This window comes from Oncorhynchus tshawytscha, linkage group LG29 (assembly GCF_018296145.1).
Source record: "Oncorhynchus tshawytscha isolate Ot180627B linkage group LG29, Otsh_v2.0, whole genome shotgun sequence".
Classification (NCBI taxonomy): domain Eukaryota; kingdom Metazoa; phylum Chordata; class Actinopteri; order Salmoniformes; family Salmonidae; genus Oncorhynchus; species Oncorhynchus tshawytscha.
The window spans coordinates 32,905,065-32,927,135 of NC_056457.1; the positions used below are offsets into that span (position 1 = coordinate 32,905,065).

The 22,071-nt window shown below is 45.8% G+C and overlaps 1 protein-coding gene across 1 annotated transcript in view; it reads left to right on the forward strand.

Moving 5' to 3' along the window:
• The window catches only part of LOC112227618 (TLC domain-containing protein 4-B-like), a 35,601-nt gene that overhangs the window by 3,493 nt on the left and 10,037 nt on the right, over positions 1-22,071 (forward strand). The window contains exons 2-5 of the mRNA XM_042308897.1: positions 13,629-13,798; positions 16,148-16,237; positions 16,501-16,559; positions 18,052-18,146. Of these exons, the coding sequence (XP_042164831.1) occupies positions 13,644-13,798; positions 16,148-16,237; positions 16,501-16,559; positions 18,052-18,146 (399 nt within the window). The 5' untranslated portion in view covers positions 13,629-13,643. The remainder of the gene's footprint in view (positions 1-13,628; positions 13,799-16,147; positions 16,238-16,500; positions 16,560-18,051; positions 18,147-22,071) is intronic.

Sequence of the window (22,071 nt, forward strand, 5' to 3'; positions counted from 1 at the left end):
CCCTTAGCAGAAAAACACCCCCAAAGCATAATGTTTCCACCTCCATGTTTGACGGTGGGGATGGTATTCTTGGGGTCATAGGCAGCATTCCTCCTCCTCCAAACACGGCGAGTTGAGTTGATGCCACAGAGCTCCATTTTGGTCTCATCTGACCACAACACTTTCACCCAGTTGTCCTCTGAATCATTCAGATGTTCATTGGCAAACTTCAGACAGGCATGTATATGTGCTTTCTTGAGCAGGGGGACCTTGCGGGCGCTGCAGGATTTCAGTCCTTCACGGCGTAGTGTGTTACCAATTGTTTTCTTGGTGACTATGGTCTCAGCTGCCTTGAGATCATTGACAAGATCCTCCCGTGTAGTTCTGGGCTGATTCCTCACCGTTCTCATGATCATTGCAACTCCACGAGGTGAGATCTTTCATGGAGCCCCAGGCCGAGGGAGATTGACAGTTCTTTTGTGTTTCTTCCATTTGTGAATAATCACACCAACTGTTGTCACCTTCTCACCAAGCTGCTTGGCGATGGTCTTGTAGCCCATTCCAGCCTTGTGTAGGTCTACAATCTTGTCCCTGACATCCTTGGAGAGCTCTTTGGTCTTGGCCATGGTGGAGAGTTTGGAATCTGATTGATTGATTGATTGCTTCTGTGGACAGTTGTCTTTTATACAGGTAACAAACTGAGATTAGGAGCAATCCCTTTAAGAGTGTGCTCCTAATCTCAGTTTGTTACCTGTATAAAAGACACCTGGGAGCCAGAAATCTTTCTGATTGAGAGGGGGTCAAATACTTATTTCCCTCATTAAAATGCAAATCAATTTATAAAATTTTTGACATGCGTTTTTTTGTTGTCGTTATTCTGTCTCTCACTGTTCAAATAAACCTACCATTAAAATTCGGCGCATGTGACTAATAAAATTTGATTTGAAGATCATGCAGTCTACGAATATTAGAAGGGATAGGGTAGGCCTACCTCTCGTTGGCGAGCTGCATCTCGCACACTGTGTGCATAGTTGTCATCTGACATGTAGATCAATATCATACTCTGTGATATGCATAAACGTTTGATAGGCTGAAGGACGCATCAGTTCAGGCACATCAGATTAGAGGTATTTTCTGAATAAGACAGAAAAAAATGAGGAGTAAAATACGTTAGTGAAACGGCGATTCGGAATGTTTTGAATTGGTTTCTTACAGATGCATGGCCACATTTGGATGGGTTTGGGTTCCCGCGGAGGGGAACGTCTAATGTTGTGCAATGAATCATCAAACTCATTTTGCTTTCTGGCGGAAGTCATTCATTGTCAATGGAGCAACACTACGTTAGGGAATGCCACACTAGGCTGCTGTGCGCTCTGTGTACCGCATGCATTAACGAGTGGTCGTACAAACAGAAGGACACACACAGACTCCAACCAGCTAGCTTTTAGCTAGTTGAAAAGTGAAGCACATGAATGGAAAATGAAAAATCGGCAAAACAAAATACATATGTTGGACATCAGGCATAATGACCACCCAGTGGTTCTCTGCATTTATGCATGGGTTAAACATGGGTTAAACATGGGTTAAACAAGTAAGTGTTAGCAATCTAGAGCCATAATCATTATGCTTAATTCTATGTAAAAAAAACGTTTATTTTTATGCATATCTAATTATACCTCTTGAGCTGCCTATCCTCCTGAAGTTTTTTCTTAAAGAAACGAAATATGCTTCTCTGCATCTCTGCTAAAATATGAGTCTTATTCACTTAGTAAATAGTTAATTACTTAGTAATTGCTTGCGTGCTTGCTTTTCTAAAGTCTACCAAGCATGCCAGCTAAGATAGAGCAGCCAGCTTGTCTAACTAACTTGATTGATGGCATTAAATGGCTTGGTGGCTAGCTATGAGGTAGCTTTAGCTAGCCCAGATTGGGAACCTAACTTCATAATTAAAATTTTACATTTTACCTTTATTTAGCCAGGTAGGCTAGTTGAGAACAGGTTCTCATTTACAACTGCGACCTGGCCAAGATAAAGCACAGCAGTTTGGCACATACAACAACACAGAGTTACACATGGAATAAACAAACATGTAGTCAATAATAATATAAAAAATCTATATACATTGAGTACGAATTAGGTAAGATAAGGGAGGTAAGGCAATAAATAGGCCATGATGGCGAAGTAATTACAATATAGCAATTCGACACAGGAATGGCCAGTGAGATGCACCTTTTGGAGCGCATGCTATGGGTGGGTGCTGCTATGGTGACCAGTGAGCTGAGATAAGGCGGGGGTTTACCTAGCAGAGATTTGTAGATAACCTGGAGCCAGTGGGTTTGGCGACGAATTTGAAGCGATGGCCAGCCAACGAGAGCATACAGGTTGCAGTGGTGGGTAATATATGGGGCTTTGGTGACAAAACAGATGGCACTGTGATAGACTGCATCCAGTTTGTTGAGTAGAGTGTTGGAGGCTATTTTATAGATGACATCACCAAAGTCGAGGATCGGTAGGATGGTCAGTTTTACGAGGGTATGTTTGGCAGCATGAGTGAAGGATGCTTTGTTGCGAAATAGGAAGCCGATTCTAGATTTAATTTTGGATTGGAGATGCTTAATGTGAGTCTGGAAGGAGAGTTTACAGTCTAAGCTTGTAGTATTAAAGAGAAGCAACAACAAATAAATACACACACACACACACACACACACACACACATACTAACTCTCCCAGGATGACCCAACATGTTTTCAAAGACTCCAGCCACCCAAGTCATAAACTGTTCTCTCTGCTACTGCACGGCAAGTGGTACCAAGTCTGGAACCAACAGGACCCTGAACAGCTTCTAACCCCCAAGCCATAAGACTGATAAATAGTTAGTCCAGGTATCTTTTTGGTTAACTATTTGACTATCTGCATAGACCCCTTTTGCCCTAGCTTTTTTTTTGCATCATCACATATGCCTCTGCTACTATTTATAAAGTATCACAGTATGAGTCACATTACCCATAAAACATAGCGGTCAAACAGGGAAATGGTTCCAATCATTTTCTACCATTCATTTTTCCCATAGGGGATTTTAGAAACACTTAAAATAAAATATCTTTCATGTAGGCTTACCCTGGTGTGATGTTTTGATAACTGTGTAAATCTATCTAGGACAAGGTGATTCGCCTGTATTTATCCCCCAAAATGAAAGGCTAATTAGCTGCTAATGTGGCTATCATAAAGAACTACAAATGCCATGATGATCTGGACTAGACTGCCGAATCGAGGAAAAGGTAAGAATCTATGGATTCATCAGCCTCCTGGGTGGCACAGTACTCTAAGGTACTGCATTGCAGTGCCAGCTGTGCCACCAGAGATTCTGGGTTTGAGCCCAGGCTCTGTCGCAGCCGGCCGCGACCGGGAGGCCCATGGGGCGTCGCACAATTGGCTCAGTGTTGTCTGGGTTAGGGAGGGTTTGTCTGACAGGAATATCCTTGTCTCATCGTGCACTAGCGACTCCTGTGGTGAGCCAGGTGCAGTGCATGCTGACCAGATTGCCAGGTGTATGATGTTTCATGGCTGGCTTCCATGTTGGATGGGCATTGTGTCAAGAAGCAGTGTGGCTTGGTTGGGTTGTGTTTCGGAGCACGCATGGCTCTTGACCTTTGCCTCTCCCGAGTCCGTACGGGAGTTGCAGTGATGAGACAAGACTGTAACTACCAATTGGGGAGAAAAACGAGGCAAAAATATTTATATATATATATATTATAAATAAATTAATAAATTAATTAAAGAATCTCTGGATTAACTGTCTAGCTAAATGTAGTAATTCATAAATTGGCTCCATTTCTTTAAATGGACAATTCTGTGAACAAGATTTAAATTGATGCGCAGTAGCTTGCAGAGATTTGTAGTTTTGCATGATATCAACTTTGATGTTAATTAGCATTTTTTGAGTCTGAGAGTAAATAGAGACGATTATATTGATGAAAGTAGTCTTTGTCCTAGAGAGATTTACACGGTTGTCAAAACGTCACGCCAGGCTAAACCTACGCGAAACACAGCTTTTATTTGAAGTGTTTCTAAAAATCGCTATGGGAACAGGGAATGGTGGAAAAATGATTGGAACCATTTCCCTATTTGACCGCTAGGTATTATGGGTATTATGACACCTCCACTGTGAAGATGGATTATCTATCCTGTAGCCTAGTTACTTTATTCCTAGTTATATTTGCATATCCTCCTCAATTACCTCGTACCCCTGCACATCGACTCAGCACTGGTACCCTGTGTATATAGCCTAGTTATCATTACTCAGTACTGGTACCCTGTGTATATAGCCTAGTTGTCATTGACTCAGTACTGGTACCCTGTGTATATAGCCTAGTTATCATTGACTCAGTACTGGTACCCTGTGTATATAGCCTAGTTATCATTACTCAGTACTGGTACCCTGTGTATATAGCCTAGTTATCATTGACTCAGTACTGGTACCCTGTGTATATAGCCTAGTTATCATTACTCAGTACTGGTACCCTGTGTATATAGCCTAGTTATCATTACTCAGTACTGGTACCCTGTGTATATAGCCTAGTTATCATTACTCAGTACTGGTACCCTGTGTATATAGCCTAGTTATCATTGACTCAGTACTGGTACCCTGTGTATATAGCCTAGTTATCATTACTCAGTACTGGTACCCTGTGTATATAGCCTAGTTATCATTACTCAGTACTGGTACCCTGTGTATATAGCCTAGTTGTCATTAACTCAGTACTGGTACCCTGTGTATATAGCCTAGTTATCATTACTCAGTACTGGTACCCTGTGTATATAGCCTAGTTGTCATTAACTCAGTACTGGTACCCTGTGTATATAGCCTAGTTATCATTGACTCAGTACTGGTACCCTGTGTATATAGCCTAGTTATCATTACTCAGTACTGGTACCCTGTGTATATAGCCTAGTTATCATTACTCAGTACTGGTACCCTGTGTATATAGCCTAGTTATCATTACTCAGTACTGGTACCCTGTGTATATAGCCTAGTTATCATTGACTCAGTACTGGTACCCTGTGTATATAGCCTAGTTATCATTACTCAGTACTGATACCCTGTGTATATAGCCTAGTTATCATTACTCAGTACTGGTACCCTGTGTATATAGCCTAGTTATCATTACTCAGTACTGGTACCCTGTGTATATAGCCTAGTTATCATTACTCAGTACTGGTACCCTGTGTATATAGCCTGGTTATCATTGACTCAGTTCTGGTACCCTGTGTATATAGCCTAGTTATCATTACTCAGTACTGGTACACTGTGTATATAGCCTAGTTATCATTACTCAGTACTGGTACCCTGTGTATATAGCCTAGTTATCATTACTCAGTACTGGCACCCTGTGTATATAGCCTAGTTATCATTGACTCAGTACTGGTACCCTGTGTATATAGCCTAGTTATCATTACTCAGTACTGGTACCCTGTGTATATAGCCTAGTTATCATTACTCAGTACTGGTACCCTGTGTATATAGCCTAGTTATCATTACTCAGTACTGGTACCCTGTGTATATAGCCTAGTTATCATTACTCAGTACTGGTACCCTGTGTATATAGCCTGGTTATCATTGACTCAGTTCTGGTACCCTGTGTATATAGCCTAGTTATCATTACTCAGTACTGGTACCCTGTGTATATAGCCTAGTTATCATTACTCAGTACTGGTACCCTGTGTATATAGCCTAGTTATCATTACTCAGTACTGGTACCCTGTGTATATAGCCTAGTTGTCATTAACTCAGTACTGGTACCCTGTGTATATAGCCTAGTTGTCATTACTCAGTACTGGTACCCTGTGTATATAGCCTAGTTGTCATTACTCAGTACTGGTACCCTGTGTATATAGCCTAGTTATCATTGACTCAGTACTGGTACCCTGTGTATATAGCCTAGTTATCATTACTCAGTACTGGTACCCTGTGTATATAGCCTAGTTATCATTACTCAGTACTGGTACCCTGTGTATATAGCCTAGTTATCATTACTCAGTACTGGTACCCTGTGTATATAGCCTAGTTATCATTGACTCAGTACTGGTACCATGTGTATATAGCCTAGTTATCATTACTCAGTACTGATACCCTGTGTATATAGCCTAGTTATCATTACTCAGTACTGGTACCCTGTGTATATAGCCTAGTTATCATTACTCAGTACTGGTACCCTGTGTATATAGCCTAGTTATCATTACTCAGTACTGGTACCCTGTGTATATAGCCTGGTTATCATTGACTCAGTTCTGGTACCCTGTGTATATAGCCTAGTATCATTACTCAGTACTGGTACCCTGTGTATATAGCCTAGTTATCATTACTCAGTACTGGTACCCTGTGTATATAGCCTAGTTATCATTACTCAGTACTGGCACCCTGTGTATATAGCCTAGTTATCATTGACTCAGTACTGGTACCCTGTGTATATAGCCTAGTTATCATTACTTAGTACTGGTACCCTGTGTATATAGCCTAGTTATCATTGACTCAGTACTGGTACCCTGTGTATATAGCCTAGTTATCATTGACTCAGTACTGGTACCCTGTGTATATAGCCTAGTTATCATTGACTCAGTACTGGTACCCTGTGTATATAGCCTAGTTATCATTACTCAGTACTGGTACCCTGTGTATATAGCCTAGTTATCATTACTCAGTACTGGTACCCTGTGTATATAGCCTAGTTATCATTGACTCAGTACTGGTACCCTGTGTATATAGCCTAGTTATCATTACTCAGTACTGGTACCCTGTGTATATAGCCTAGTTATCATTGACTCAGTACTGGTACCCTGTGTATATAGCCTAGTTATCATTGACTCAGTACTGGTACCCTGTGTATATAGCCTAGTTATCATTGACTCAGTACTGGTACCCTGTGTATATAGCCTAGTTATCATTGACTCAGTACTGGTACCCTGTGTATATAGCCTAGTTATCATTAATCAGTACTGGTACTCTGTGTATATAGCCTAGTTATCATTAATCAGTACTGGTACTCTGTGTATATAGCCTAGTTATCATTAATCAGTACTGGTACTGTGTATATAGCCTAGTTATCATTACTGTACTGGTACCCTGTGTATATAGCCTAGTTATCATTATTCAGTACTGGTACTCTGTGTATATAGCCTAGTTATCATTACTCAGTACTGGTACTCTGTGTATATAGCCTAGTTATCATTACTCAGTACTGGTACTCTGTGTATATAGCCTAGTTATCATTGACTCAGTACTGGTACCCTGTGTATATAGCCTAGTTATCATTAATCAGTACTGGTACTCTGTGTATATAGCCTAGTTATCATTACTCAGTACTGGTACCCTGTGTATATAGCCTAGTTATCGTTACTCATCTTGTATTTATTATTACTTTTATTATTACATGTTATTACCTTTATATTATTTCTCTATTTTCTGTCTCTGCGTTGTTGGGAAGTCAGCATTTCACTGTTAGTTTCACTTGTTGTTTACGAAGCATGTGACAAATACAATTTGATTTGATGACTCCGTCCTTCAGGACCTTTTTTTTATTGTAAACCACAGTGATTGATCTAGCTCACTGGGAGAGTCACCCGAAGCTACAGCAGATGTCCTCTGTGATTGCGTTCGTTCATTGTTCTTTCTGCGCTGCGGAAGCTATGCTGATGCGTGTATCTCTGAGTGGCAGGATCTGTCTGTTTTATTGCCACACATCAGTGCTGTGGCTGAGACAGGCTGTCTCAGGGGTCATAGCCCTAACACTGCTGCTGCTGGATAAAGGCTTTACAGCTGAGGCTGGGGGCTGGGGGCTGGGAGCTGGGAGCTGGGGGCTGGGGGCTGGGAGCTGGGGGCTGGGAGCTGGGCTCTGGGGGCTGGGGGCTGGGGGCTGGGGCTGGGGGCTGGGGGCTGGGGGCTGGGGGCTGGGAGCTGGGAGCTGGGGGCTGGGGGCTGGGGGCTGGGAGCTGGGGGCTGGGGGCTGGGGGCTGGGGGCTGGGACTGGGGGCTGGGGCTGGGGGCTGGGAGCTGGGGGCTGGGGGCTGGGAGCTGGGGGCTGGGAGCTGGGGGCTGGGGCTGGGGGCTGGGAGCTGGGAGCTGGGGGCTGGGGGCTGGGAGCTGGGAGCTGGGAGCTGGGGGCTGGGGGCTGGGAGCTGGGAGCTGGGGGCTGGGGCTGGGAGCTGGGGGCTGGGGGCTGGGAGCTGGGGCTGGGGGCTGGGAGCTGGGGGCTGGGGGCTGGGGGCTGGGAGCTGGGGGCTGGGGGCTAGGAGCTGGGGGCTGGGGGCTGGGGGCTGGGAGCTGGGCGCTGGGGGCTGGGAGCTGGGAGCTGGGGGCTGGGGGCTGGGAGCTGGGCGCTGGGGGCTGGGAGCTTGGAGCTGGTGGGCTGAACCTGCAGGACACAATAATAGTCCCTTGCACAGGGGGGGGATTCGCAGTGTAAAAGCCGAGTAGCCTATCGACTGGTATAGGCAGTAATAATATAGGCCGTAATAGGCAGTAATAATACATGACTGTAAATGTTGTTACCTGAAGTGACAGAAACATATTTGGAGAGCAGAACTAACATGCTTAGCAGCTGCATTTTACTGCGTGAATGGTTACTGACGGAATTCATGTGGCAACATAGTACAGTAGGACATCAGGAATTGATGTTCTAGGGTGTCTAATCGCAGAAGCATCAGGAATTGATGTTCTAGGGTGTCCAATCGCAGCAGCATCAGGAATTGATGATCTAGGGTGTCCAATCGCAGCTGCAACCACGATAATCTCCAGTTGTTCGGGTTCTCCTCTGCATAGAGACTGCACTGTGTGTAAGTGGTGTCTGCTGAGCTGGCTCTTGTTGGAGCCAAAGGCTTATCTGTACGGATGAGCTCCTTGTACGCTGCACGGTTCCGAAAGGAAGATTCTGCAGGAGGAGGAACCTATCTCTATGGATACTTCCCGTAGAACTCCAGGGATCACTGTTGTGTGCTACAGTTCGCCTTCCAGTCTGCTGACATCGTCTCAAGCTCAATGGAAACCAAGTGTTTTGTGTGATGCATAGGGCCTATATGGTCAGATGTATTAAGCGTTTGCCACAGCTACACCTGCCAATTAGGGTTACCTGACAGAGCTCAACTACCAGGCTACGCCAGTTGCTCTTTAATGAGGGGCACCATCTCCATCCAGTACAAGACGGGTGGTGACGGGGACCATCTCAACCAGTACGAGACAGTTGGTGACGGGGACCATCTCAACCAGTACGAGACAGTTGGTGACGGGGACCATCTCAACCAGTACAAGACAGGTGATGACAGGCCACCGGTTGGATCATGAGCAATACAATGGACCAGGCAAAAACTATGAAAAATATACAATTGTATTACAATAAACTTGGTTCAGTTACAGGTTAAAAAAAACAACTGGCAATCTTCTTTCTTCAAGCCAGTACCACAATAATACATACACAGATGGTGTCTTGCGCTCTACTCAAACAATAATACATACACAGATGGTGTCTTGCGCTCTACTCAAACAATAATACATACACAGATGGTGTCTTGCGCTCTACTCAAACAATAATACATACACAGATGGTGTCTTGCGCTCTACTCAAACAATAATACATACACAGATGGTGTCTTGCGCTCTACTCAGACAATAATACATACGTAGGACTTGAAATCATGTACTGTCACTTTAAGACCATCGAATGACATTGCATATCATAGTATCATCGTGACAAATCTACCTGACGAAGCCACCATCACCCAGAGGCACAGGGAGTGGCCAAGTGACAAGAACTACAGAAGAACAAACGATAGCCGACAACCCTAAAGTCCAGCCAATGACAGGCCCACCATATCTACACAGGTATTGTAATATTTAGCCTACCCTGTGTTTATAGCCTAACACATTGTATAGATCAGCAATGATCTACTCCAGTGTCTCTGGCGTAATACCTTGGCTCCATGTTCTAGGTCAACTCTTTTGTTTATTCCTTGCCTGGACCCTGTCCCTGGCAATAATGTCAGCATTGCCACAAACACTTTATTATCCACAGCGCTTCCTCTGTTTGTGTCAGTGTGCCTCTTGCGATCCATCAAACTTCATTAATTAGATGCTTTTCAAAAGTGCTTAACAAATGAAATAATACAAGGTGAATTGTGACCCGCTGTTGGCTCCTCAGCCTTAAGCACCTAGCTTCTCCACTCCCCTAGTTCAGCCTTAAGCACCTAGCTTCTCCACTCCCCTAGTTCAGCCTAAAGCACCTAGCTTCTCCACTCCCCTAGTTCAGCCTAAAGCACCTAGCTTCTCCACTCCCCTAGTTCAGCAAAAAGCACCTAGCTTCTCCACTCCCCTAGTTCAGCCTAAAGCACCTAGCTTCTCCACTCCCCTAGTTCGGCCTAAAGCACCTAGCTTCTCCACTCCCCTAGTTCAGCCTTGAGCACCTAGCTTCTCCACTCCCCTATTTAGTTGAATCTATCTGACCTTTCATTCAACTCTCCCTCCCTCCCTCCCTCCCTCCCTCCCTCCCTCCCTCCCTCCCTCCCTCCCTCCCTCCCTCCCTCCCTCCCCTCCCCTTCTCTCCTTCTCCCATGGCCTCCTCTCTGCCCTCTCCCTCCCTCTTTCTCCTCTGCCCTCTCTCCCCTGCCCTCCCTCTCTCGCTCTCCCCTGCCTCTCTCTTTCTCTCTCTCTCCCCTGCCTCTCTCTCTCTCTCTCTCTCCCCCCTGCCTCTCTCTCTCCTCTCCACCCTCTCTGCCTTGGGCCACTTCTTTACTTAATATATACTAACGACCTTCCCTATGCCTTATCTGAAACTCAAGCTACTATATTTGCAGATGATACTACAATTTATACAGCAAGACATTTGGTTCAACAGGTACAGCAAGCTCTACAAGAGGATATGGGAAATATCAGGGAGTGGGTTTGCCGGAACAAACTTATTTTAAACACCAAGAAAACCACAACGTTATGTTGGTCTGTTCCACTAGGAACAGATCAACACAGCATGGGATACAATGAAGTATGGGAGGAGTACACATTGAGGAAGTGTCAGAAACCAAACTCTAGGAGTGCAGCTAGAAACCTGCTTATCTTGGTTGTCTTAAATAAATAATCTATGTAAAAAAAAATGTACAACTGTATGCATGATCAGAAGGATAGCTAAATATTTACCGGGAAAGATTCTTAAGCAAAAACCCAAGCATTAATTGGGAGTCAGGTGAACTACCGTTCTGTGATCTGGGAGAATGCAACAGCAAGTGAGATTAGGAGGCTGCACATTGCACAGAACAAAGCAGCAAGGATGGTTTTAAGGTGGAGATACGGTTCTTCTGTTGCAGTCACACACAATGCTCCTGGTTGGTCATCAGTCAACAAATAATTAAAAAAAAACATGCTTATTTTATTTCATAATATACACAATTTAAAAACGCCCAAACTCTATTCACAATGGTATTCAGTTGGTAAGAGACAGACATTTACTAAATACTATGAATAGATTGTCCACCATCTATGTGTTATCCAGACAGAAAAGAGAAATAAGCAAAATAACATTTAGTTACAGAGCAATAAATAAATGGAATCAATTATCTGATGAAACCTTTCAATATGTACATTCAAACAATAAGCATTTAAATATAATACAGGAAATTTATGCTGGACTATGACAGATGAAGAATCAATCTCTCTTTATAGACTGTTGGAGTATTTATCTAGTCAATATGTCAGTGTATTATGTCTGTTTGTAACAGTGTGTTTTATGTGAAAATGTGATCATTTTATAAATTGTATTTTAATGTTTAAAGACTCTTTCTCTCTCTCCTCCTCTCTCCTCTCTCCCTCTCTCCCTCTCTTCCTCTCTCCCTCTCTTCCTCTCTCCCTCTCTTCCTATCTCCTCTCTTCCTCTATTCCTATCTCCTCTCTTCCTCTCTCCTCTCTCCCTCTCTTCCTATCTCCTCTCTTCCTCTCTCCTCTCTTCCTCTCTTCCTCTCTTCCTCTCTCCTCTCTCCCTCTCTTCCTATCTCCTCTCTTCCTCTCTTCCTCTCTTCCTCTCTCCTCTCTCCCTCTCTTCCTATCTCCTCTCTTCCTCTCTCCTCTCTTCCTCTCTTCCTCTATTCCTCTCTCCTCTCTCCCTCTCTTCCTCTCTTCCTCTCTTCCTCTCTCCTCTCTCCCTCTCTTCCTATCTCCTCTCTTCCTCTCTTCCTCTCTCTCTCTCCCTCTCTTCCTCTCTCCTCTCTTCCTCTCTTCCTCTCTTCCTCTCTTCCTCTCTCCTCTCTCCCTCTCTTCCTATCTCCTCTCTTCCTCTCTCCTCTCTCCTCTCTCTTCCTCTCTCCTCTCTTCCTCTCTTCCTCTCTTCCTCTCTTCCTATCTCCTCTCTCCCTCTCTTCCTCTCCTTCCTCTCTTCCTATCTCTCTCTCTCTTCCTCTCTTCCTCTCTTCCTCTCTTCCTATCTCCTCTCTCTCCTCTCTTCCTCTCTCCTCTCTTCCTCTCTCTCTTCCTCTCTTCCTCTCTTCCTCTCTCCTCTCTCCCTCTCTTCCTATCTCCTCTCTTCCTCTCTCCTCTCTTCCTCTCTTCCTCTCTCCTCTCTCCCTCTCTTCCTATCTCCTCTCGTCCCTCTCTCCTCTCTTCCTCTCTTCCTCTCTCCTCTCTCCCTCTCTTCCTATCTCCTCTCTTCCTCTCTCCTCCTCTTCCTCTCTTCCTCTCTTCCTCTCTCCTCTCTCCCTCTCTTCCTATCTCCTCTCTTCCTCTCTCCTCTCTTCCTCTCTTCCTCTCTTCCTCTCTCCTCTCTCCTCTCTTCCTCCTCTCTCTCCTCTCTCCTCTCTTCCTCTCTTCCTCTCTCCTCTCTTCCTCTATTCCTCTCTCATCTCTTTCTCACTCCTCTCTTCCTCTCTCCTCTCTTCCTCTCTCCTATCTCCTCTCTCTTCCTCTCTATCTCTCTTCCTATCTCCTCTCTTCCTCTCTTCCTCTCTCCTCTCTTCCTCTATTCCTCTCTCATCTCTTCCTCACTCCTCTCTTCCTCACTCCTCTCTTCCTCTCTCCTATCTCCTCTCTTCCTCTCTATCTCTCTTCCTATCTCCTCTCTTCCTCTCTCCTCTCTTCCTCTCTTCCTCTATTCCTCTCTCCTCTCTTCCTCTCTCTCTTCCTCTCTCCTCTCTCTCCTCTCTTCCTCTCTCCCCTCTCCTCTCTTCCTCTCTTCCTCTCTCCTCTCTTCCTCTATTCCTCTCTCATCTCTTCCTCACTCCTCTCTTCCTCTCTCCTCTCTTCCTCTTCTTCCTCTCTCTCTCTCTCCTCTCTTCCTCCTCTTCCTCTCTTCCTCTCTTCCTCTCTCCTCTCTTCCTCTATTCCTCTCTCATCTCTTCCTCTCTCCTCTCTTCCTCTCTCCTATCTCCTCTCTTCCTCTCTATCTCTCTTCCTCTCTCCCTCTCTCTCTCTCCTCTCTCCTCTCTCCTCTCTCCTCTCCTCTCTTCCTCTCTCCCCTCTCCTCTCTTCCTCTCTTCCTCTCTCTCTCTCTTCCTCTATTCCTCTCTCATCTCTTCCTCACTCCTCTCTTCCTCTCTCCTATCTCCTCTCTTCCTCTCTATCTCTCTTCCTCTCTCCTCTCTTCCTCTCTCCTCTCTCCTCTCTCCTCTCTTCTCTCTCTCTCCAGTGGGGTTGGGCAGCCATGGACCTGTTCAGCCAGCTGATCCTAGTTATCTTGGTCACCAGTTTCCTCTCCTTCCAGTGGCTCTTCCACCGGGTCAGTCCCTGGGTCTCCCCCCGCGCCAGTTCTGGCTTCCTACGCCTAGCAGACCAGCAGAAAGTGGAATGGAACTCAAGGTACAGAACATTGGCTACTGGCTGCAACACTGATATCATATGATCGTCCTTCATGTGTCACTACATACATGCCAGTTTTGACAGTCTGCTATAACTGTGTTATTGTTGTTAATTTGTCAATGCCTCAAGTCACCCAGGTGTTTTCACAGGTCATTACACAGGTCATTACACAGGTCATTTACTCAATGTGGCTCCTTATCTGGGGCCGCTGTTGGCCTAGTGGTTAGAGCATTGGACTAGTAACCGAAAGGTTGCAAGATAGAATCCCAGAGCTGACAAGATAAAAATCTGTCGTTCTGCCCCTGAACAAGGCAGTTAACCGACTGTTCCTAGGCCGTCATTGTAAATAAGAATTTGTTCTTAACTGACTTGCCTGGTTAAATAAATAAAAATCGCACCAGATGCTCTTATCAAAAGATCTGCCGTAAACACTGTTATGACATCATGTATTCCAAGAATGTTCCATGAATCAACCATTATGATGTCATGACCACCTCACACATTCTCAGTTATTACAACCGGCCATGTATTATCTATGGACTATTGACTTGTCTGTCTGCAAAGGCACAGCTGTTTTGAAGATTACAGATGACCCTCAGATGACCCTGGCTGTGAAGGTTCTGTAGTTGTCTGGTCTGGCCCGTGGCAATGGCCAGGAGGAGAGATGAACAGACTGGCAGACAGACTGGCAGACAGATAGACAGACAGACTCTCTGCCATCGGACTGTCAAACTCTCTGCCATCTGACTGCCAGACTCTCTGCCATCTGACTGTCTGCCATCTGACTGCCAGACTCTCTGCCATCTGACTGTCTGCCATCTGACTGCCAGACTCTCTGCCATCTGACTGTCTGCCATCTGACTGCCAGACTTTCTGCCATCTGACTGTCTGCCATCTGACTGCCAGACTTTCTGCTATCTGACTGTCAGACTCTCTGCAATCTGACTGACTGACTCTCTGCCATCTGCCTGACTGTGCTGTCTGACTGACAGACTCTCTGCCATCTGACTGCCAGACTTTCTGCCATCTGACTGTCTGCCATCTGACTGCCAGACTTTCTGCTATCTGACTGTCAGACTCTCTGCAATCTGACTGACTGACTCTCTGCCATCTGCCTGACTGTGCTGTCTGACTGACTGACTGATATCTGACTGACTGACTGATATCTGACTGACTGACTGATATCTGACTGACTGACTCTGATATCTGACTGACTGACTGACTGATATGACTGACCGACTGACTGATATCTGACTGACTGATATCTGACTGACTGACTGACTGACTCTGCTGTCTAACTGACTGACTGATTCTCCTCTGACTGACTGACTCTCCTCTGACTGACTGACTCTCGTCTGACTGCCTGACTCTCCTCTGACTGCCTGACTCTCCTCTGACTGCCTGACTCTCCTCTGACTGCCTGACTCTCCTCTGACTGCCTGACCCTCTGCTGTCTGTCTGACTGCCTGACTCTCCTCTGACTGTCTGACTCTCTTCTGACTGACTGACTCTCCTCTGACTGACTGACTCTCCTCTGACTGACTGATTCTCCTCTGACTGCCTGACCCTCTGCTGTCTGTCTGACTGCCTGACTCTCCTCTGACTGTCTGACTCTCCTCTGACTGACTGACTCTCCTCTGACTGACTGATTCTCCTCTGACTGACTGACCCTCTGCTGTCTGTCTGACTGCCTGACTCTCCTCTGACTGTCTGACTCTCCTCTGATTGACTGCCTGACTCTCCTCTGACTGACTGACTGACCCTCTGCTGTCTGTCTGACTGCCTGACTCTCCTCTGACTGTCTGACTCTCCTCTGACTGCCTGACTCTCCTCTGACTGACTGACTCTCCTCTGACTGACTGATTCTCCTCTGACTGACTGACGCTCTGCTGTCTGTCTGACTGCCTGATTCTCTGATATCTGAGTGACTGACTGACCCCTGAACAGCGTTTCATCTCCTTCTCTAATTGGGCTGAATCTGTCTGCCGGTGGCCGTGCAACCAGATAATTAATTCACCCTGCGCCCTCCTGCGCTCTGAAACGCTTAATCTGCATCACTTATTAAAAAGTGTTTCATCACAGATTTGACAAGGTGTGTGTGTGTTTCATCACAGATTTGACAAGGTGTGTGTGTTTTATCACAGATTTGACAAGGTGTGTGTGTTTCATCACAGATTTGACAAGGTGTGTGTGTGTGTGTGTGTGTTTTATCACAGATTTGACAAGGTGTGTGTGTTTCATCACAGATTTGACAAGGTGTGTGTGTGTGTGTGTTTCATCACAGATTTGACAAGGTGTGTGTGTGTGTGTGTTTCATCACAGATTTGACAAGATTTCTATGTGTTTTAGGACGGTGTCCACACTCCATGCCCTGGTAGTGGGGTTCTTTTGCCTCTACATCCTGCTGTTTGACGACGCTGTCAATGAAGACCCCGTCTGGTGAGGACCCTGTTGCTCTGTCGTAGTGTGTGATGGAGGCACAGCACTGTTACTGTATGTTATATAGGACCCTGTTGCTCTGTCGTAGTGTGTGATGGAGGCACAGTGTTGTGTACACACTGTTACTGTATGTTATATAGGACCCTGTTGCTCTGTCGTAGTGTGTGATGGAGGCACAGTGTTGTGTACACACTGTTACTGTATGTTATATAGGACCCTGTTGTGATGTGTTGAACGTTTTTCTCGTCTTTTTCTGCCAACAGGGGAGATCCCACACTTGTGAAGATAAATGTTGGCATGACAACAGGCTACCTCATATCTGGTAAGATCGGCACGGACACACTTTAGTCGCATACACACTTTCACCGTTCCACCAGGCTGTCTTTCACCGTTCTGACAGACTGTCTTTCACCGTTCTGACAGACTGTCTTTCACCGTTCTGACAGGCTGTCTTTCACCGTTCTGACAGACTGTCTTTCACCGTTCTGACAGACTGTCTTTCACCGTTCTGACAGACTGTCTTTCCCCGTTCTGACAGACTGTCTTTCACCGTTCTGACAGACTGTCTTTCACCATTCCACCAGGCTGTCTTTCACCGTTCTGACAGGCTGTCTTTCACCGTTCTGACAGACTGTCTTTCACCGTTCTGACAGACTGTCTTTCACCGTTCTGACAGGCTGTCTTTCACCGTTCTGACAGACTGTCTTTCACCGTTCTGACAGACTGTCTTTCACCGTTCCACCAGGCTGTCTTTCACCGTTCTGACAGGCTGTCTTTCACCGTTCTGACAGGCTGTCTTTCACCGTTCCACCAGGCTGTCTTTCACCGTTCTGACAGACTGTCTTTCACCGTTCTGACAGGCTGTCTTTCACCGTTCTGACAGACTGTCTTTCACCGTTCTGACAGGCTGTCTTTCACCGTTCCACCAGGCTGTCTTTCACCGTTCCGACAGGCTGTCTTTCACCGTTCTGACAGGCTGTCTTTCACCGTTCTGACAGGCTGTCTTTCACCGTTCCACCAGGCTGTCTTTCACCGTTCTGACAGGCTGTCTTTCACCGTTCTGACAGGCTGTCTTTCACCGTTCTGACAGGCTGTCTTTCACCGTTCCACCAGGCTGTCTTTCACCGTTCTGACAGACTGTCTTTCACCGTTCTGACAGGCTGTCTTTCACCGTTCTGACAGACTGTCTTTCACCATTCCACCAGGCTGTCTTTCACCGTTCCACCAGGCTGTCTTTCACCGTTCTGACAGGCTGTCTTTCACCGTTCTGACAGGCTGTCTTCCACCATTCCGACAGGCTGTCTTTCACCATTCCTTGTTCACTACATGCTTAGTCACTTTAACGATACCTACATGTACATACTACCTCAATCAGCCTGCAGGTGTCTGGATATAGCCTTGCTACTCTTATTTTCAAATGTCTTTTTACTGTTGTTTTATTTCTTTACCTACCTACACACACACACACACACTTTCTTTTCTCTTTTTTTTTCCCGCACCATTGTTTAGAGCCTGTAAGTAAGCATTTCACTGTAAGGTCTACTACACCTGTTGTATTCGGCGCACGTGACGAATAAACTTTGATTTGATTTACCAGGCTTTCTTTCACCGTTCCTCGTTCATTACAGGCCATCCTCGACCATCTTTAGCCACACTTCGGCGACATTGGGTATCGGCATCGGGAACATCGGCTATTTCCTTTTTGACTGTACATTTTTTTTGTTTTAGTTTCATTTCTGAACACAGCTTTTTGTTCACCTGCTGCAACATGATCTCAGTTAACTGTTGTGTTGCTCTTTTCCTTTGTGTTCCAGATCTGCTGATAATATTTTACTATTGGAAGGCGATAGGCGACAAGTTCTTTGTAGTGCATCACCTGGCTGCACTGTATGCTTACTACTATGTACTGGTGAGTTCCCTGTTGTCCAATAGCAGAACATGCAGGCATGATGGGAAAGATACAGCTAAAGGTGAACAGCTGTGTGACGGTGAGGGCAGGGAGGGTGAGTGATGCTGAATGCAGGGAGGGTGAGTGATGCTGAACGCAGGGCAGGGAGGGTGAGTGATGCTGAACACAGGGCAGGGAGGGTGAGTGATGCTGAACACAGGGCAGGGAGGGTGAGTGATGCTGAACGCAGGCCAGGGAGGGTGAGTGATGCTGAACACAGGGCAGGGAGGGTGAGTGATGCTGAACACAGGGCAGGGAGGGTGAGTGATGCTGAACGCAGGGCAGGGAGGGTGAGTGATGCTGAACACAGGGCAGGGAGGGTGAGTGATGCTGAACACAGGGCAGGGAGGGTGAGTGATGCTGAACACAGGGCAGGGAGGGTGAGTGATGCTGAACGCAGGGCAGGGAGGGTGAGTGATGCTGAACACAGGGCAGGGAGGGTGAGTGATGCTGAACACAGGGCAGGGAGGGTGAGTGATGCTGAACACAGGGCAGGGAGGGTGAGTGATGCTGAACACAGGGCAGGGAGGGTGAGTGATGCTGAACACAGGGCAGGGAGGGTGAGTGATGCTGAACACAGGGCAGGGAGGGTGAGTGAGTGCTGAACACAGGGCAGGGAGGGTGAGTGATGCTGAACACAGGGCAGGGAGGGTGAGTGATGCTGAACACAGGGCAGGGAGGGTGAGTGATGCTGAACACAGGGCAGGGAGGGTGAGTGATGCTGAACACAGGGCAGGGAGGGTGAGTGATGCTGAACACAGGGCAGGGAGGGTGAGTGATGCTGAACACAGGGCAGGGAGGGTGAGTGATGCTGAACACAGGGCAGGGAGGGTGAGTGATGCTGAACACAGGGCAGGGAGGGTGAGTGATGCTGAACATAGGGCAGGGAGGGTGAGTGATGCTGAACACAGGGCAGGGAGGGTGAGTGATGCTGAACACAGGGCAGGGAGGGTGAGTGATGCTGAACACAGGGCAGGGAGGGTGAGTGATGCTGAACACAGGGCAGGGAGGGTGAGTGATGCTGAACACAGGGCAGGGAGGGTGAGTGATGCTGAACACAGGGCAGGGAGGGTGAGTGATGCTGAACACAGGGCAGGGAGGGTGAGTGATGCTGAACACAGGGCAGGGAGGGTGAGTGATGCTGAACGCAGGGCAGGGAGGGTGAGTGATGCTGAACACAGGGCAGGGAGGGTGAGTGATGCTGAACACAGGGCAGGGAGGGTGAGTGATGCTGAACACAGGGCAGGGAGGGTGAGTGATGCTGAACACAGGGCAGGGAGGGTGAGTGATGCTGAACACAGGGCAGGGAGGGTGAGTGATGCTGAACACAGGGCAGGGAGGGTGAGTGATGCTGAACACAGGGCAGGGAGGGTGAGTGATGCTGAACACAGGGCAGGGAGGGTGAGTGATGCTGAACACAGGGCAGGGAGGGTGAGTGATGCTAACTAGCTAACACAGCTTTGCTCCTGTTAGCTCCGCTTGGACTCTGCTAATGAGAACATGTGATGTTAACCTACTGGCACTAGTTTTACATGATCTTCTAAGTGCCTCTCATTAGCTAGTCCTCAGCTGTTGAAAAGAAGAGCAGGAAATCAGTTACATCAGTTACAGAGTTGCTTGTTGACTGTCTCTTGTTATGACAAGGGTTGTGGTTACGGTTCGAGAAGTTTGTGTTATTTTGTGTTCAGGATGATCGTTAGCGATTTAGTTTGGATTGAAAGAATATTTGATAGGTTTGATATCGTTGAGTATCAGGTATGACCATGCTTCATCAGCACTGTCTTGTCAAGCAACTGGTCTCGTTTGACTGGACAGTGACACAGAAGCTGGTTATAACCACTATAACAGCTGGTTATAACCACTATAACAACTGGTTAGAATGCTGACACAGGTTATATACTGGTTATAACCACTATAACAACTGGTTAGAATGCTGAAACAGGTTGTATGCTGGTTAAAGCCACTATAACCACTTGTTATAATGCTATAACAGGTTGTATGCTGGTTAAAGCCACTATAACCACTAGTTATAATGCTGAAACAGGTTGTATGCTGGTTAAAGACACTATAACAACTGGTTATAATGCTGTAACAGGTTGTATGCTGGTTAAAGACACTATAACAACTAGTTATAATGCTGAAACAGGTTGTATGCTGGTTAAAGAGACTATAACAACTAGTTATAATGCTGAAACAGGTTTTGAGCCCAGTCATCCAGGTCACTGCTGTTCACCCTTGGTCTGTAGTCTTCCTGGTCACCTGGTTCTATAGCTCATGATTATGGCTATGGTGACAGTGTTGGTATTTTTTTGCATGGAATGCTTAGTGATGGTAGTGGCCGACACCCTTGTTGCCTTTCCCTTCATCATCTCCTTCCCATTAAAATATCCTGCTTTTCTTTCACTGACTCAGCCTTATATAGAGCTGGATTGAGCTGAGCTGTGCATGCCTCCATTTTCTCCTGGCTTTCCCAGGTCTTAACAGTACTGTGTGTGCATGCCAAAACAACTTACCTCCTACTGTTCTGTCTCCTTTCTCTCACACTCTCCACCCCACTATTTCCACGGTTTCTTCTCACTTGTCTGTTATGGCAAAGGGCTCTTGAAAACAACTGAAATGTTAATGATACCACTTTGCCGTGGATGATGCTGAAATGCATCTCGTCTGTGAACGTGTGCTCACTGTAATGCCCCATAATAGCTCTGTGAGGGCTCGCCTACTTAACTTCAACCGTCTCTGTTTGAAGTTTTTAACCTTTATATTTAACTAGACAAGTCAGTTAAGACCAAATTCTTATTTTTTAATGACTGCCTAGGAACAGTGGGTTAACTGCCTCGTTCAGGGGAAGAACGACAGAATTTTACCTTGTCAGTTCGGGGATTTGATCTAGCAACCTTTCGGTTACTGGCCCAACGCTCTAACCACTAGGCTCATCAATAAGGCAAAGATCAGGCCGTGATTCATGCCAACCCAAATCCTTAAACCTTTTTACAATAATTATCCCTTAGCATTGTATGCGAATTGTATTCCTACCCAACTGGATTAAATGAATACACTTGAAGTACCATAATGTACAGTATATGCATTGCATAAGCAATAAGCTCCCTATCGGAGGTGCAATGCATTTGTAAATGTCTTTTTTTTTTTAAACCTTTCTCTCTAGAGACAGAAAGTCCATTATGTTAAAACAACGGAGCAAAATGAATGGTGTTGTTGAAGACCGCAATACTTCTACTTCGTAAGATAATTGACCATGTGGTTAAATTGTCTTGCTGCTACAACTGACAGGCGATCAGAAGGACAGATGACACGGTGGTTAAGGCCGTACTGTCACTGGACATTCGTGACTGCTTAGTCAACATGAAGATCTTAATCAACATAAAACCCTCACTACCATCCAATTTAATTCATAATTTACTAATTGATTGACTTACTTTTTTGTGTGATTTAAAATAAGAATTGTATCAAAGCTGGTATATGTGAGTATGTTTTTTTTACCTTTATTTAACTAGGCAAGTCAGTTAAGAACAAATTCTTATTTTCAATGAGAGCCTAGGAACAGTGGTTTTAACTGCCTGTTCGGGGGAAAAACAACAGTTAGCTCGGGGGTTTGAACTTGCAACCTTCCGGTTACTAGTCCAACGCTCTAACCACTAGGCTCCCCTGCCTCCCCATGTAGCTAATTCGGTGACATATTGTTAGTTAAACCAGCTGTTCTATTGCAGATTGTGTTCTGTTATTATGTCATACTAGATCAGTGGGAAAACAATAAGGCTATACTACAGAACTTGTGGTAAAATAACTTGCTAAACAAGCAAATTAATTCATAGGCTAATATTTGATTGCTGTTTGAGTTCAAGAACTCATGCTAAACTATCAACGTTGT